We start from the raw sequence: 16684 nt of genomic DNA, 5'->3' as shown, positions 1-16684 counted from the left end.
GAATAATTCATTTATATCGACTTGGCACATGCTCACGCATGCATATGGCTGAACAAAAAGTCAATTAAGCCTCGATGATCTATATTGCTGCAGTAGTTCTTGTATCACTTTTATGCCTCCGTTAATTTATTTTGCCGCAAGCATGATTATGACAGTTACTGCTCTCTTGATTTGTCGCTCCCTAGTCTTTTGCTAGCCTTCACTTGTACTGAGCGGGAACGCTGCTCGTGCTTCCAAACACATAAAAACCAAGTTATTCCAAAGTGTCCACCATAAATACCTATGCATGGCATTTCAAACCATTCCAAGTAAATTCTCATGCGCTACCTTTTAAAACCTTCAAAATGCTTCTCAATTTGTGTTTATGTTTCATAGCTCATGAGGAAGTATGTGGTGTTTAGCTTTCAACCTTGTCATTTACTTTTGACGGACTCTCATATGGACTAGTGGCACATCCGCTTATCCAATAATTTTGCAAAAAGAGCTGGCAATGGGATTCCAGTCCCAATTAACTAACTTAAATAGACACTCCTCCATGGTTTGTGATTGTTGGACGGCACCCGAAGGATTCGGTTAGCCATGGCTTGTGTAAGCAAAGGTTGGGGGGAGTGTCATCATCATAATAAAACTAAAATAAAAGGGCACTCCTTCATGGTATGAGATTGTTGGCGTGCACCCGAGGATTCGGTTAGCCATGGTTTGTGAAAGAAAGGTTGGAAGGAGTGCCAAATAAATATGCAATAATTCATGGGAGCCGCTCTTGAAAGTCCGGTTGGCGAGGTAGTTAGTGTACCCATTACCATTCGTTGACAACAACAAACACCTCTCAAAATAATTTTACTCCTGTCTTTATAAAAATGAAAAGCTCTAGCGCATGTTAATCCCCTCGTCTCCTCCTCGCGAAGGGTCAATCTTTTACTTTTATGTTGTGTCTCCATTATTTCTTTGAGCACTATCTTGAGAGCACAACTGTCATTCTTAGTACAATATGCTTGTCTCAAAATATGATTGATTGTGGTATAACTTTGATGCATTTATCTTTTGACAATCACTACTTCTAGTCTTTCTATGAACTCCAGAGGTGCCCGGGCATTTATGTTTTGCCAACCAAACACAGGCAAGCGAGATACCACTTTATCATGCTCTCTTATGAACATTACAATTCTGCTTATATACATGATTCATGATGCTTCTTATTAATTGTTGGTACCTCTCCATGATTGACATAGCTGTTAGATGATCTTATTTGCATGTATCTCATTATGAACTGTTTAAGTATTAGCTATTGCATGAGAATATATACATCATATGAGCAAATGTGTTCGTGAAAGTTCTTTTATCGCTCAGTTGTTAACTGAATTGCTTGAGGACAAGCAATAAGCTAAGCTTGGGGGGAGTTGATACGTCCAAAACGTATCTACTTTCCCGAACACTTTTGCTATTGTTTTGCCTCTAATTTGTGTATTTTGGATGCAACTAACACGGACTAACGCTGTTTTCAGCAGAATCGCTCACGTGTCTCGTTTTTGTGCAGAAATCCAACTTTCGGGAAAAACCTCGGAATTTATGCAGAAGGCCCTATTTTCCCAGGAAACTAACGGAGCCAGAAGGGCAATTGAAGTGGAGGCCCGAGGGCCCCACACCATGGGGCGGCGCGGCCCAGGGGGGCCCGCGCGGCCCTGTGGTGTGGCCCCCTCGGCCGGCCTCCGACGCCCTCCTTCGGACTATTTATCGGCCTCGACCTAAAAACACCAGGGGAGAAGTCGAAGTCGCCAGAAACCCTCCAGAACGCCGCCACATCGCGAAACTCCGTCGCGGGAGCCAGAAGTCTCCGTTCCGGCACTCACGCCGGACGGGGAATTGGAGGAGATCATCGCCATCATCACCGCCAACGCCTCTACATCAACCAGCCATGTTTCCCCCATCCATGTGTGAGTAATTCCCCCGCTGTAGGCCGAAGGGGATGGTAGGGATTGGATGAGATTGGTCATGTAATAGCATAAGATTGTTAGGGCATAGTGCCTAGTGTCCGTTATTGGTACTTTGATGATATTGTTGCAACTTGTTATGCTTAATGCTTGTCACTAGGGCCCGAGTGCCATGATCTCAGATCTGAACATGTTATTGCTTCATCAAGATATTCATTGTTTATGGTCTTACCTATAAGTTGTATACACATGTCGCTGTCCGGAACCGATGGCCCCGAAGTGACAGAAATCGGGACAACCGGAGGGAATGGTAGCGATGTGAGGATCACATGTGTTCACGGAGTGTTAATGCTTTGCTCCGGTACTTTATTAAAAGGAGTACCTTAATATCCAGTAGTTTCCCTTGAGGCCCGGCTGCCACCGGCTGGTAGGACAAAAGATGTTGTGCAAGTTTCTCATTGCGAGCACGCACGACTATATATGGAACACATGCCTATTGATTGCTTTGTACTTGGACACCGTTTTATTATTATCTGCAAATGCCCTGCTATGATTGTTACATGAGTTTCTCTCATCCATGCAACGCCCGTCATCCGTCCCCGTGCCTACAGTATTTTAATCCTGCTGTTTACTAAAATCACTACTGCTGTCTTTGTTACTCTGCTTTGTTATTTCACTACTGCCATCGTTTATAAAATCACATTACTCGATAAACCCTTGCGAGCAAGTCTGTTTCCAGGTGCAGCTGAATTGACAACTCCGCTGTTAAGGCTTCCAAGTGTTCTTTGTCTCCCCTTGTGTCGAATCAATAAATTGGGTTTTACTTCCCTCGAAGACTGTTGCGATCCCCTATACTTGTGGGTCATCAGCAGTCTGCGGATCTGGAGGAGGAGTGGTGAAAGTGCATGGAGCCCCCATGTGTGGTTTTGGTAATTAATGACAATCCCTATGGACTAATGTTTGCATTGAGTTATATTTGTAGGTGTTGTCCATAGGCAATGCTTGAACCATATGTTGGCTTCAAGGTTGCAATAAGAAGAAATTGATGAAGGATATCAAGTGTCAAGTATGTCTTGAAGATGAAGATGAAGTGAGCCCTCAAGTTACTTCAAGACATCAACATGATGAAGAATGAAGAAATGAAGTGCAAGTTAGATGAGCCAACTCGAAGAGATCATATGCTTGAAGCTTGCCATGAAGAAATGTAGTGCAAGTTCAAGGTGAGCCATCTCAAAGAGATCATTTGCTTGAAGCATGCTCTCCATATGGTGTTCATGGATATGTGAAGATGCGTCGAAGAAGAAGCTCTCCCATGATGGATTATGGGGGAGCAATCCACAAGACTTCGTCAAGCAAGCACAATCAAGAAAGGTGTTCCATCTTGTTGTGGTCAAGATCGTCATCATCGAGCTCAAGTGGAATGCGCAAGTATAAGGTTTGCTCTTGATAGGGTTTCTTTCTCACCGGTCTCATAGTGTAGTTGGAGACCGGTTTATAGTTTAGTTGCCGTACTATCAAGAGGGCTCTCGAGTGAGTAACTCGATCGTATCGTTCGGAGAGAGCTCAAACCTTTGCATCATTGCATCATCTTTCTTGGTTGTTATTTGGATCTTATCCATTTGATGTTTTAGAGCTTGTGTTTATTCTCATGACAAGCTCTAGTTCATCAAGAATAGTTTTTGCACTGACAACTTGTTGCATTTTCAAGGTTGGAGGTTTTACCGGTATGACTCTTTTAGATAGGTAAAACCTTTCATCATTTATTTCTATCCTACCTTTCTGGACTATCATGGTTCCCTGCATGACCTTGTAGAGCTTGTTACTAGCTTCGAAACGAGCCCAAGATCATCAAAATCGGAGTCCGGATGCAAAAGTTCTTGAAGTTTTCGTGAAGCAGTTTTTTGGCCGGAAGTTGGCCGGAAGTTCCGGTGGCCGGAACTTCCGCCCTACTTCCGGTGAACTTCCGGAAATGTCGATTCTGCACGCAGAAATCATACCGGGAGCATTCCGGGGGCGCCCTACTTCACCCGGAAGTTGGCCGGTACTTCCGGGGGGCGGAAGTTCCGCCCCAAATGACCGGATGTTCCGGTTTTGACGAGTTTTGTGCATAACAGGCAGATTTCTCTTGCCCTATTTAAGGGGGTCTTCTTCCCCAAAGTTTCCCATCCATTGGAGCTCGTTTTTGCCTCCATTGTTGACATTCTTTGAGCTTGCTATCTCCCTCTCCCTCCCATGAATCTTGCATCTATTTGAGAGATAGATAGAGGAGATCTAGATCTACATCTTCACCAATCAAATCCCTCTCTTTGTGAGGGGAATCCACTAGATCTAGATCTTGGAGAAATTTAGTGTTCCTCCTCCTATTTGTTCTTCCTCTCTTATTTCCCCAATAGCTTTTGTAGCTTTGTTGGAATTTGAGAGAGAAGTACTTGAGCATCTTTGTGGTGTTCTTGCCATTGCATTTGGTGCATCGGTTTGAGTTCTCCACGGTGATTCGTGGAAGTGAAAGCAAGAAGGTTGTTACTCTTGGGTCTTTGGACCCTAGACGGCTTAGTGGCCTTTGTGGCATCTTAGTGGTGTTCTTGGGGACTCCAATTAAGTTGTGGATATTCTTCAAGGGCAAGGCCTTTGTGGCATCTTAGTGGTGTTCTTGGGACTCCAATTAAGTTGTGGAGATTCTTCAAGGGCAAGGCCTTAGTGGCAATTTATTCGGAGCCTTCAATTAAGTTGTGGAGATAGCCCCAAGCTTTGTGCGGGTTCGGTGACCTCCCTAAGGTTCCATAGTGGATCGAGGACATCTCTTTTGGTGGGAATTCTCGAGGAGAATACGGTGGCCCTCGTGCATTTGGAGTGACTTGTCCTCCACACCGCTCCAACGGAGAGTAGCACTCGCAAGAGTGTGAACTTCGGGATACATCGTTGTCTCCGCGTCACTTCGGTTATTCCTATACCCGAGCTCTTTACTTATGCACTTTACTTTGTGATAGCTATCGTGCTTGAAGTTATATATCTTGCTATCATATAGTTGCTTGTATTGCTTAGCATAAGTTGTTGGTGCACATAGGTGAACCATAGTATATATGCTTTGGGCTTGACAAGTAAACGCTAGTTTTATTCCGCATTTGTTAAGCTCATCTCGTAAAAGTTTTAAACCGCCTATTCACCCCCCCCCCCTCTAGGCGACATCCGTGTCCTTTCAAGTGGGGAAGAGTTGTGGTTGCTGGTTCTTCTCTTTGTGCGGAACACACGGTATCCTCGTTTGGCACCGTGATCTTTGGCCGAAATGGCGGCCTGACTACAACCTCCATTGCGGAGGCCCTCTCTGGAGTCAATCGTTGGAGCTTGACGCTGCTTCTCCTTCAAGTGGTGCGTCCCCGGAGGAGTTATGGCGGCTGGCGGTTTTGGCTCTTCGTCAACAATGAGATTTTGGGCATCTTCTCGGACCTCCGCATCTGCGCCTCGAGGTCGCCGGCGAGCGGCGGCAGTGGACTTCTAGCACTTGATTTCTTTGGTTACTTTTATGCTAGGGTTCTTTTTGTAAAAGTGAAGGCCTTGTCTCTAATTTCTGGATTAGTCTGGGTAATAGATGTTAGAGGGCTTTTCTGTATTCTGTACCCGTCGACAATGAATGCAGTTTCTAGGCCTTTTGAGGCCTACCTTGTTAAAAAAATGAGGATCCATACTCCCTTCGTTCTGATTTAGTCTACATTTAAAAAAAAATTAGACAAATTAGTAATACATTTATTAGTACTACTTAGCTATTTGAACAACCAATCCAAGCTACATTGAAAATAGCAACATCCAGTAAAAAGAGTAAAACCACCTCATTTTTAATGTTGTTGTTGACTAAAAGCTAGAATGTAGAGTATTTTAAAATAAATTTTGAAACTAAAATGTAGACTATTTTGAAAACAGAGGGAGTATGAGTTAGCGAGGGAGCCTAGATCCTCTCCAGATCTCTGGCTAGATAAAGATTACTTTTGCTGTGAAAAGAAAAGTGCTGCAGTACCACATTTTTTTTTTTTTGAGGGGAAAAAGTGCTGCCACATGAATCCACGGCTGAGAGGTGTAGTTCCTCACGAGGCCACGACGATAGCTTCCGATTTGGATTTGGATTTGGATTTGGATTATTCGCGTGGGCCGCTGTGCCGCCCGCTCGTGACACGGTGTCCGGTCCGGTGTCCGTCTGCGGCCAACGCACGTCTCCTGTCGTCTCGTCCTCGTCTTCCTTCCTTCCTTCCTTCCTCGCTTCCTTCTCCCTCCCCAATCGGCAATCGCGGATTCCCTCCTCGATAGATCCGGCGGGAAGCGTAGTCGACGATCTCGCGCGGCAAGACGTCATGGGTCTCCTCGACTCGCTCCTCAACTGGCTCCGAAGGTTCCCGTCCAGCTCTCTCGCTCCCTTCCTTCTCGCTCCATCTTTTGCGGTTTCAGCGGTAGTGGATTCTCGTGGGATTGGTTTGGATCGGAGTTTCCTCTGCGGCGAGATGGCGCCGCTGGGTTGCGGATTGGAGTGGGCCTCGGTGCTCTGTGCAGTTAGATCCGGGCTAGCGTAATTTTGGCCTAGTTACTAGGATCTCTGAAGCGTGTAGGGCGTAATTTTGAACTTGATGTCGTTGTTCAGCAGCGTGCTTTTGCGAGAGTTTCACAATTCATTGCAATTTCAAGCCAACTAGGGTGTATGCTAGCAAAACAAATAGTCCTGACCTTATGGAGATTGGAGATGGCCAGGCTCCCTTTGTATAGCTGTTGCCCTGCCCCCAAAAATAATTATTATGCTTTAGAGTGAGTGTTGGTTTATGGATTTGATCGTTAGGATCCTATTCCGAATAACTTCCCCGGTTATTTTTTGAATATTTAACTGTGATTTAGCTGATGCGATAGAGATCAAGTTCTGCTTCGGCTTTAGTTTATGCTTTTTATGTTTTACGAGACTATCTTTTTTCCCCCCACCAATCACATAACTTGAAGATGTGTTAATAGTAATGCAGACCTAACTTAGAACATATATATTATTTAGCAAAATTATACTATGTTAGTAACATATTTTGTTTCGTTTCAGCCTGTTCTTTAAGCAGGAGATGGAACTCTCCCTAGTTGGCCTACAGAATGCTGGAAAGACATCCTTGGTCAATTCAATTGCTGTACGCATCAACCTACACAACTTAAGCTATATCATATTTCTCTCTGTATAGTTTTGATATTCATTTGTGGCTGTTATGCTTCTCAGACTGGTGGCTACAGCGAGGACATGATTCCAACTGTAAGTACATATTGCTGTTTTCTATTATATATACTGAAGTAATATCCTGGATATCTGAGTGGCTGAACTAGATATGTTCATCTGCTGAAACCAGGTTGGCTTCAATATGAGGAAAGTCACAAAGGGAAATGTCACAATTAAACTTTGGGATCTTGGAGGGCAACGGAGATTCCGAACTATGTGGGAGCGCTACTGTCGTGGAGTTACTGCCATTCTGTAAGTTCTCATGCTTTTCAGAGATCTCATATTATGCATATTATTAAGTACTCAATATTATTATAATATGATTAGTTGGCAACATGCAATAAATGACTTGCACGTGGAAGTGCATTTTTCTGTTACATATTTCCTAAAGATAATCAACTGATGACAGTACAGGAGATGACCATGTATGCTGTGAGGAGAGAGTAGACTATATATGAAGGATACTAGTGATCATAGTACATGATCATGTATCATGCATTCTGGGAGGAGATAGTAGAGTATGTTTGCATAATACTAGTTCTATAATATTTTTTTGGTTGATTTCTTATATGTCCAAACATATTTATAATAACAATCTGTGTGAATCATTACGGTCAGACATGGAACGTTGTTAGTTCTTTCAAATTACCAATGCCTTCTCAACAAAATTGCTGTATTGATATTGAGTTGACACTGTGTCCAAGTAGCTCAGTTGTATAGATACAACATGTATTGTCTGACAATAATGTTCTCTCTATCCTATTGACTCTTCATCCATGTATTTATTGTGATCTGTTCTGTATGCATGATGCTTGTTACCATTTCTTTATCTCTCTAACTTAGCACTCAGATAAATTGGAGTCATTAATGTGTTTTCCTCATCATTTAATTCCAGATACGTTGTTGATGCGGCTGACCGAGATAGCGTTCCGATAGCTAAAAGTGAATTGCATGACCTGCTGACAAAACAATCTTTAGCTGGGATTCCTTTACTTATCCTTGGCAACAAAATCGACAAGTCAGAGGCACTTTCTAAGCAGGCATTAGTTGATCAGCTGTGAGTAAAATCATGTTTCTTATGGGATAACTTAACCTTCTTTTGGAATGATATTTCAACTGAGTTATTGTGCCTTCTGTGTTTTCAGAGGTCTGGAATCTATAACGGACCGTGAAGTTTGCTGCTACATGATCTCCTGCAAGGACTCGGTGAACATAGACGTTGTCATGGATTGGCTTATCAAGCATTCCACAACAGCAAAAAATTAGGGTCGTTGTTTGTTTGTGCCCCTTCATGTGTGCCGGAATGAATTTAGTTTGCAGTTTGCACATCTGTGTCCCTTCATGTGTGCCGAGATGAATTTAGTTTGCAGTTTGCACATCTCCGGTTTCATGACCCGGAAGGGGAAGGCTAAAGGCGACAACCTTGTAATGTGTGATATATCTTTGTTGTCACTGATGTGTGGAGTTTAGTACATGAGCCTCAGAATCTTGTATTATTACTTTGTAAATACCTTTAATCTTTGATGATTATTCTTTGGTGTGCATGTGACGTACTGTGTCTTGATTTTATTCCTTAGGTTTCCACTGCCAACATATCTTTGTGTGATTGTTGTCGTTGAGTTTCCCTCAGCATTGTTTATCTGAATTATTTTTGTCCTGTGAGTTTTATTGAATGCCCTTGTGACAGTTTATCGTTACTAAACTATCACTACAGGAATCGCGGTAGATGCCGACGGCCTTCGACCCTCGGCGTAGCACGCGCTTGCCCTCGGCGTACGATACGCCGACGGGCCCCCTCGGCGTAGCTCCTCGGGGAAGATAGGCCTCGGCAGAGCACACGCGGCCCTCGGCGTAGAGGCCGCCGTCGGCGTAGCCGCAGAGGGCCGACGGCTGGAACCGCTCGTCGGCGTCGCAACCCTCGGCGTAGCACGGTGACCAGCGCCGTCCGGCTAACGTCCGTTTGGGCTACGCCGAGCGTCGCCCCGTCGGCGTATGGAGGCACGTGGCGCCTCCTGGCCGCTTCTACGCAGACGCTACGCCGAGCGTCGCCCCGTCGGCGTACGGAGGCACGTGGCGCCTCCTGGCCGCGTCTACGCAGACACTACGCCGAGCGTGGCCCCGTCGGCGTATCAAGAGCTATGCCGAGGGGAGGCCCTCGGCACATCGTGCGACGTGGCAACCGCTGGGAGCTCCCCGTTCATACGCCGAGGGGGAGGCCCTCGGCATAGCCCTGACCATTTGGTCCATGTCGAGGCTATGCCGAGGGTTAGGCCGTCGGCGTAGCGTCGACCCAGATTTCACAAAATTGCCAAATTGACAGATTTCACAGTTTTTCACAGATTTCACAGTTTGCACAGATTTCACAGTTTTCACAGCACATATATTGCATAATTCACAGGACTTTGCACATAGACATCACATGATGTTCAAATAGCTACAAATCATGGTCTCATAACATAGCTCCGGATACATAGTATCGTGTCGATAAGATACATGCATGGGACAACTAGAGGAGCTCGTCGCCGCTAGACACCGGCCCGGGCCGATTCCTTCCGGTAGAAGCTGCGGAAGAACCACCGGGAGAAGGACCGGGAGAAGTACCGGGAGAAGTACCGGGTGTAGCACCGGGAGAAGGACCACCATCATGAACCGGTGTCATGTCCCTCCCACCACCCTGGTTTCCGGAACATCCCGTTTCCTACACACATGTTCCCGAGATGTTAGCAATTTGCGAGGCAAAGGAAAGCCGTAGTATTCGGTTTGGCGAAGAACTTACCGTTGTTCTCCCATAGTACTCCGCAGCGAAATTTTCCTTCGATGGCATGTTTGGCGCCGGCCCCGGAAAGGAGGCATCGGCCCTAAATCTGTCTGTCCAGCTTTGATTGGCCACAAACGACGCCGCAAGATAGTTTACATGTCATCTTTGCGTAAATGAAGCATCAAACTAGGGGAAAGTGGGACTTGTCATCATTTGCGAAAACAAAGGTTGGAACTTACATGTATATATGCCATGTACTCCATGAACCGCCGTCGGTGTTGGTTGAAGGCCACCTGATATTCTTGATGAGCGGCCACGTAGGCCGCCTCGAAGTCAGGCTACAATTTCACAAATTCATGTCTCGTTAGCACTTAGCAATGTATGAACGAAAGTCGGAAAGAGGATGGAAATGAGGGAAACTTACGTCGTATGCGGGTTGTTGCCGAGCCCGGCGACGAGGCGGGAGAGGGGGGCTGTCCTTGGTGAGTCCCGCCTTGAGACGCGTGAAGGTCGTGGTGAGGGTATGCTTGACGGCCTTGTTCAGCATGGCGAGACGGCCATGCGGCAACCCTCCGACGACAGACCAACGACTCCTCGTCGACCTCCGCGCTCATGGGGTCATCCACCTCCGGTGACGATGCCTCACCATCTCGCAAAGAGTTCTCGACGTCCTCGGCGTAGGTGCCGAAGTACTCAGGGAGCGAGGGCTGAGGCTGCGAGAGATCGGGCTTCTTAAGCCGCATCTTGTTGTATATCTCGAGGTCGACATCTCCTCCTCGGGTCCTAACGCGGCCCTCTCGCATCGCGAAAGGAAATGTTGTGAGTACCAACTTTGAACCCGAAGGAAAATAAAATGTATACATACCGTCTTCCCCTTGAAGCGCTCGTAGTTGAGGTTTCACCCACAGTGTGTGCCACCGTCGCCTCGGTTCTCCGCGTTCCGCCTCGCCACGGCTGCAAAGTCCTCGTCCATCTTGAGCCACCTCGTCCTAACCATCTCCTCCCATGCCTCGGCATGCGGCTCGGCCCAATCGGGGATAACCTGAAAATGCAATACTCAACTCAATCTAATGCAATCGCAACTTAGTAGCAATGTAGAATCTCATTGACATTTTACTCACCGACATGTAGTCCTCCACCGTCATCTCGTACTCGGCCTTAGCATTCTTACCGACAATGTCCGCTTATGGACCCTCTCGCCTCTCTCGCCCGTAAGTGATCGGCGGACGTGATCCTTTGGTTGTACCACACCTGCGGTGTCAACCTCTCACAAGTCGCCCGCAAAGTCCTGTTCGCGGCCGTCTCCTCAACCTCGGGCGCCACACGATAAAAACACTTCAATCATGCAAAAAACAATTGTGAGATTCATGAGTTAGAACATTGGGGTCATCAAATATGAACGAAGCTCGAGAAAATATGTCTTACCCAAAACTTTCTCATCACGGCCTCGGCAGCCGTCGGGAAGCCTACGCCGGGGCACTCTCGTAGTCCGTCCAAGTAGTGGCTAGCTTCTTCTCGCCACCGGGACAAAGGCCGAGGGGATAGTACTTGCCCGGCCGTAACTTCCTAAGCAAAGCTCCAATCATGCTACTAGGCAGGCGCCCCTTGACCCCCGGAGGAAATATCCAATTGCTGCACATGAAAATCAAACATTAGCACATGAAAATCAAACATTAGTACTTGAAAATCGAAATTGCCAAATTAGTACACTTACTCAGGGCCAGCAGGAATAATAAGGGTCTTCGCCTCATGGGTCTTAGGCTCCTTCCTCTCGTCGGGGACTCTCGCTTCCCCACGAATCTTCGCTGCCTTCGGCCGCCCATCCTCCTCCGGAGTCTCAAACCCGCGGCTAGAGTCCTCCTCGGCTCTAGACTCCGTCTCCGCCTCCTCTCTAGACGTCCCTCCAAAAGAACCCGGAAGCAACGTCGCACGAAGCCAAGGGTGGTGGCTCAAAGTCCGGTCCTCCCCAGCCACCTCCACCTCCACCTCCACCTCCTCCCAAGCCACCTCCAGCTCCACCACCTCGTCCCCGTCCTCGTCCTCGTCCTCGTCCTCCTCCTCCTACCGCAAAGTCCTCGTAACGCGGATTGCGACGCGGTTCCCTCTCACTCCTTCTAACATTGTTCTTGCGTTGTTGCATCTTCTTAAGCAAGCTCGACGAGTCCTCCTTGCCGCCGCTCATATTGTTCAATCACCTGCATTGAGAAAGAGAAAACAATTAAGAAGCATGTTGAAAAATATATAAATAGTAAGCATAAAGACACTAAACAATTAAGAAGCATGTTCAAGAATATATAAATACTAAGCATAAAGATACTAAACAATAAAGAAGCATGTTGAAAAAAATATAAATACTAAGCATAAAGATACTAAACAAATAAGAAGCATGTTGAAATATAAACACATAAAAGACCCTCACCAGCCGTCATCAATCTCATCGTCAATCTCATTTTGTTTCTCCTTGCCACTATCACTATCACTATCTTTTGAGTAGTAAGTTGGATTTTGATAGACGGGTGGAGGCTCATCATCGCTATCATCTTCCACTTGTAACTTCTCGAGCATATCTATGTCCTTTAGATCCACCACTGACTCACCACGAGTTTCTGCATCGTTCCTGAGGTCCTCTTCAAGAACACATTCTAACTCAAAGTGCCCGAAGTCCTCTTCCTCTTGATAGAAAATTCCCTCGTATGTTACAGGGTCAATGTTGTTGTAATCGTCCTCTGAGGGAATCGGTAGGTTACCATGTGGCGATACCTGGAACACGACTTCCCAGCCGTTGAGGGCCGCTTCGGCATGGGTACGGCAAATAATAAACTTGCTTGGCTTGGTGAGCAACAATATAGACATCGGCTCCGGTATAGGTGGTGGAAGGCTTAACTTCAACTAACCCAATGGACTTGGTAATTCTCTGTCCACCTCTTGGGTCGAACCAATGACACTTGAACACAACGAGATTGAGTTGTTTGTTTGTACGGTTGAAGGTCAGCTCGTATACATTCTCTAACCTCCCGTAGTAATCAAAGGTATCAGATCCTTTAGTGAAGACACCAGTATTTATCGTTTTTGGATTCGCTCGGCCCTTCCGGTGTGTCTCTCGTATGGAATCGAAACCCATTCACGTCATACTTCTCATACTTCATGACGTCACGGTTACAACCTTGGGAAACACATCTCAACTCATCCGTCATCTCAACGTTTGCATCAGCTCCCTACAAGCACGGTTCAAATTTGTTGTGTGCATTAGTTACGTGGAATAACAGGGAAAAGTCACATATTGGTAGGTAAGAGGGACAGCTTAGACATTACTTTTTTCATGAACCAAGACACAAAGTTTATTTTTACTTCGGAGCACCCTCTTTCAAGAGAGTCTCCAACTCCGCGCCCGTGGGATCGCGCGGAAGCCACCACTGTTCATCCGTGAATTCGCTGAAAGGATACAATAAGCATTAGACCGAGTTGAGTGTAGGTGATCGAAACTAGATACAATAAGCATTACACCATGTTACCTAATGAAATCGTGACCGCCATCGTCGTCGTCCCCCCACCACTTCCTTCATGTTCATAAGCACATAGAGCATTATGCAATCCTTCTCTTCCCTCTCCAATCTATATTTTTGTCCTTTACCAGCCTTGCCACCGGGACATTGGAATAGTTGAAGCTTGGGGTCATTCATGGGCACGTCGACATTGTAACGAGAGACCGGGTTATGCAGAGTGGGAACTTCATCGGGATAGTACGTTGTTGCGGCATCCGCCATCTCCCGAAGGCACGTTGCCTCTGCTATGCATGCTTCAATCTTGGCTTTGTTTCCAGTTATCTTCCGAATATACTTGAACTCTCTCTCAATACAAAACTGCCACCGAAACTGCACTGGGCCACCCAAGAGTGCCTCGTTTGCGAGGTGCACAATGAGATGTGCCATCGGAGTAAAGAAGCCTGGCGGAAATATCATCTCCAAATTGCATATCAACTCCGGCACTTGAACTTTCAGCTTCTCAATAACCTTAGGACATATCCGCTTAGCACAGAGCGTGCGGAAGAAATGGCTCAACTCCGCGAGCACTCGCCATATTTTCTCGGGAGATACCCTCGAAGCATCACCGGCATCAGCCGCTCAATCCATATATGATAGTCGTGACTCTTGAGCCCGGTGACTTTTCCCGTCGAAAGATTGACTCCCTTGCTCATATTCGAACAATAACCATCGGGGAACATCACAACGTATTTTAGCCACTTGAATGCCTCCTTCTTTTGGATGGAATCAAGGAAGAAGTCGGCGTGCGGCTTGAACCAATTCTTTCGACGGCCAAGAGGACGTTGCATGTGTAATTTCTTCCTATCACAGAGCTTCTCAACATCGACTCTAGCCTTGACATTATCCTTTGACTTCCGGGAATGTTTAGGCACGTGTGAAATAAGGACTCCGCGACATTCTTTACGGTGTGCATCACATCGATGTTATGGGGAAGTTCGAGGTCCTTGTAATACTCGAGCTTCGTTAAGGCTGCCTCGTGAGTCCGGTTGTGCGTTACACCATATCCCTCAAATTGATGGCCAGCTTCCGATGCCGCTGGCACGAGAGCACGTAGCTCGGCATCAACAGCTATACCATCGAACTTTGGCACCTCTGTTACTTCATGCACAACTTTGCCTTTCTTGAAGTTCTTTTTGTCTTCTACGAACGGATGCCTCCGTTTGAGGTACTGCCGATTCGTGTCAAACGCAACATACTTGCGACCCTTATTTAGCCAAAGGAACTCAAGTCGATGCTCGCACACCGGGCATGGCCATTTACCAGCTGTACACCATCCGCATGTTAGGGCGTACCCGGGCATGTCATGCATGGTATCTTGCAACCAAACTTTCATGCAGAAGTTTGTCTTCGATGCTCGGTCGTACGTCAACGTCCCGTGGTGCCAAGAGTGGTTCAAATCGTCCACAATCGGCTGCATGTAGACACTCAAGTTCTTCCCGGGTAATGGGGCCCTGGAATGATCAGCGACGAAACATGGTCTTCCTCGTCATTAGGACTCCGGGAGGGAGATTGAGCGGAATTACAAATACGGGCCAACAAGCTGTAATTGGAATTCGACATACCATATGGATTGAAGCCATCCGTAGCTATCGCAATTACGACATTCCGAGCATCCGCTGCCATATGGGGGTATTTTCTATCAAAGTTCTTCCATGCATTGCCATCGATGGATGTCCCATCTTCGTCCGCCCTCGATTGTCCTTTATTCGAGTCCCCATCTTGTGCCACGTCATCTGTTTGGCGGTCTCCTCGCCAAGTAAAGCCGCTGGATTCTTTTTATGAATGGGAGATACCGAAGAATCGACTTTGCGATCTTTGACCGCCTCACCCGACCATCCTTTCCCGTTACCTCTTCATACCTAGAGGCCTTACAAATGGGACAGTACTTGTCCTCCGCAAACTGTTTCCAGAAGAGAACACAGCCATTTTCACAACAGTCTATCCTTTGATAATCCATGTTGAGCGCCGATATGAGTTGCCTCATCTCGTGTGCTTTTAGGCAGACAATGCCCTTTGGGCAACATGTTACCAGCTTGTTTTCAGACTTGCTTCGAAGCCGTCACGGGTGGTGTTGTACCGGGTCTTGTCGGCTAGACATTGGGAGATGGCATCAAGCTGAGAAATCTCGGCGCCATCGTACAGAGGCGTCTTAGCAGCGGCTATCATATCATAGAAGGCCTTCGCGGCTGGCTCGGTTCCTCCGGTTCTCGGAGGTTCCTCCGGTTGGCGGTTCCTCCGTGAAGGTGGCGACTCGGCATGTGGGCATCGACAAGATCATCTAGAAAGTCTCTAACCCCATCGTACTCATTGCCATTGAGCCGCTGCCGCATCACCTCACCTCTGTCACGTTCGTGCTCATCAAAGTCGATCTGCGTGACGTAACGAGGCATATACCCATATTGCAGAAGGTGTTTAAACATGTCATCCTTTCCACGACGGTGATGCTTCAAGCAACGATTGCACGGGCAAAGTGGCTGAACCTTCGTTTTGTACCACGCGCCAACTCCTTCACTAAATGCCAAGTCTTCCTTATCCACTCATCTCGTTTTATTAGTCGCACTAACACGGCCGGTGTACATCCATCCATTATCAGCCATCCTCTGCTCTATTGGAAGCCAAACGACAAGCATAGCATTTATATCAAATAGGAAAATGCATCATATTTTAATTTTTTTAACAGGCAAAACGAATGCATCAACCTACATCTCTACTAGGTGGGCTCCTAGCAGCCGCCGGATCCGTAGATTGAGTACGTTCTCCATGCTCTACCCCGGTCCAAGTCAGGATTTCGGCAGCACCTCCCCGCTGCTCTCCCGATACACGTCTCGCCAAAAAGACAAGAGGATGTGCATCCGGAGAACAACGGTGAGGCGCTGCCGAAATCCTGACTCGGACCGGAGCAGAGCATGGAGAACGTACCCAACTACGGATCCGCCGACTGTCCCGTAAATGCCGCAAGCGTTACGGTTGAAAATATGCCGACCACTAATGCATATTTATCCGCGTAACGCTTGAGGACGGGAAGTGACACCTAGGTGACGCAACTTGACTTGGAAAATGAATCTAGTGACATAAATAAAATGCGGAGAAGAAGTTGGAAATTTTGCTCACCCTCGGTGTAGAGGAAGTAGTCGAACAACCGACTGTCGATGTCGGCGACCGTCGAGAAGCGCGTCAAGATCCGGGATCGTCACGCCGGGGTGCTCAAGACGAGGCGGTCACGGCATGG

At 46.9% G+C, this 16684-nt stretch overlaps 1 protein-coding gene across 1 annotated transcript; it reads left to right on the top strand.

Annotated features, from left to right (window-relative positions):
• Nucleotides 1–6085: 6085 nt before the first annotated feature.
• LOC127306243 (ADP-ribosylation factor-like protein 8c) lies at nucleotides 6086–8704 on the top strand. Its single transcript, XM_051336867.2, has 6 exons — nucleotides 6086–6306; nucleotides 6991–7072; nucleotides 7159–7191; nucleotides 7286–7407; nucleotides 8051–8212; nucleotides 8301–8704. The coding sequence occupies exons 1-6, from the start codon at nucleotides 6269–6271 to the stop codon at nucleotides 8419–8421; spliced, it is 558 nt and encodes a 185-aa protein (XP_051192827.1). The 5' UTR covers nucleotides 6086–6268; the 3' UTR covers nucleotides 8422–8704.
• Nucleotides 8705–16684: the final 7980 nt, after the last annotated feature.

Source organism: Lolium perenne, chromosome 6 (assembly GCF_019359855.2).
Source record: "Lolium perenne isolate Kyuss_39 chromosome 6, Kyuss_2.0, whole genome shotgun sequence".
NCBI lineage: Eukaryota > Viridiplantae > Streptophyta > Magnoliopsida > Poales > Poaceae > Lolium > Lolium perenne.
The sequence above is the reverse complement of the archived record's forward strand: the minus strand, read 5'-3'. Positions and strand labels throughout refer to the sequence as shown.

Excerpts from the sequence above, each read along its gene's own strand:
- LOC127306243 (XM_051336867.2), top strand. The coding sequence starts at position 6,269 with ATGGGTCTCCTCGACTCGCTCCTCAACTGGCTCCGAAG. Across the intron at positions 6,307-6,990 it reads CTCCTCAACTGGCTCCGAAG|CCTGTTCTTTAAGCAGGAGA; the intron begins GTTCCCGTCCAG and ends GTTTCGTTTCAG. Across the intron at positions 7,408-8,050 it reads CGTGGAGTTACTGCCATTCT|ATACGTTGTTGATGCGGCTG; the intron begins GTAAGTTCTCAT and ends ATTTAATTCCAG.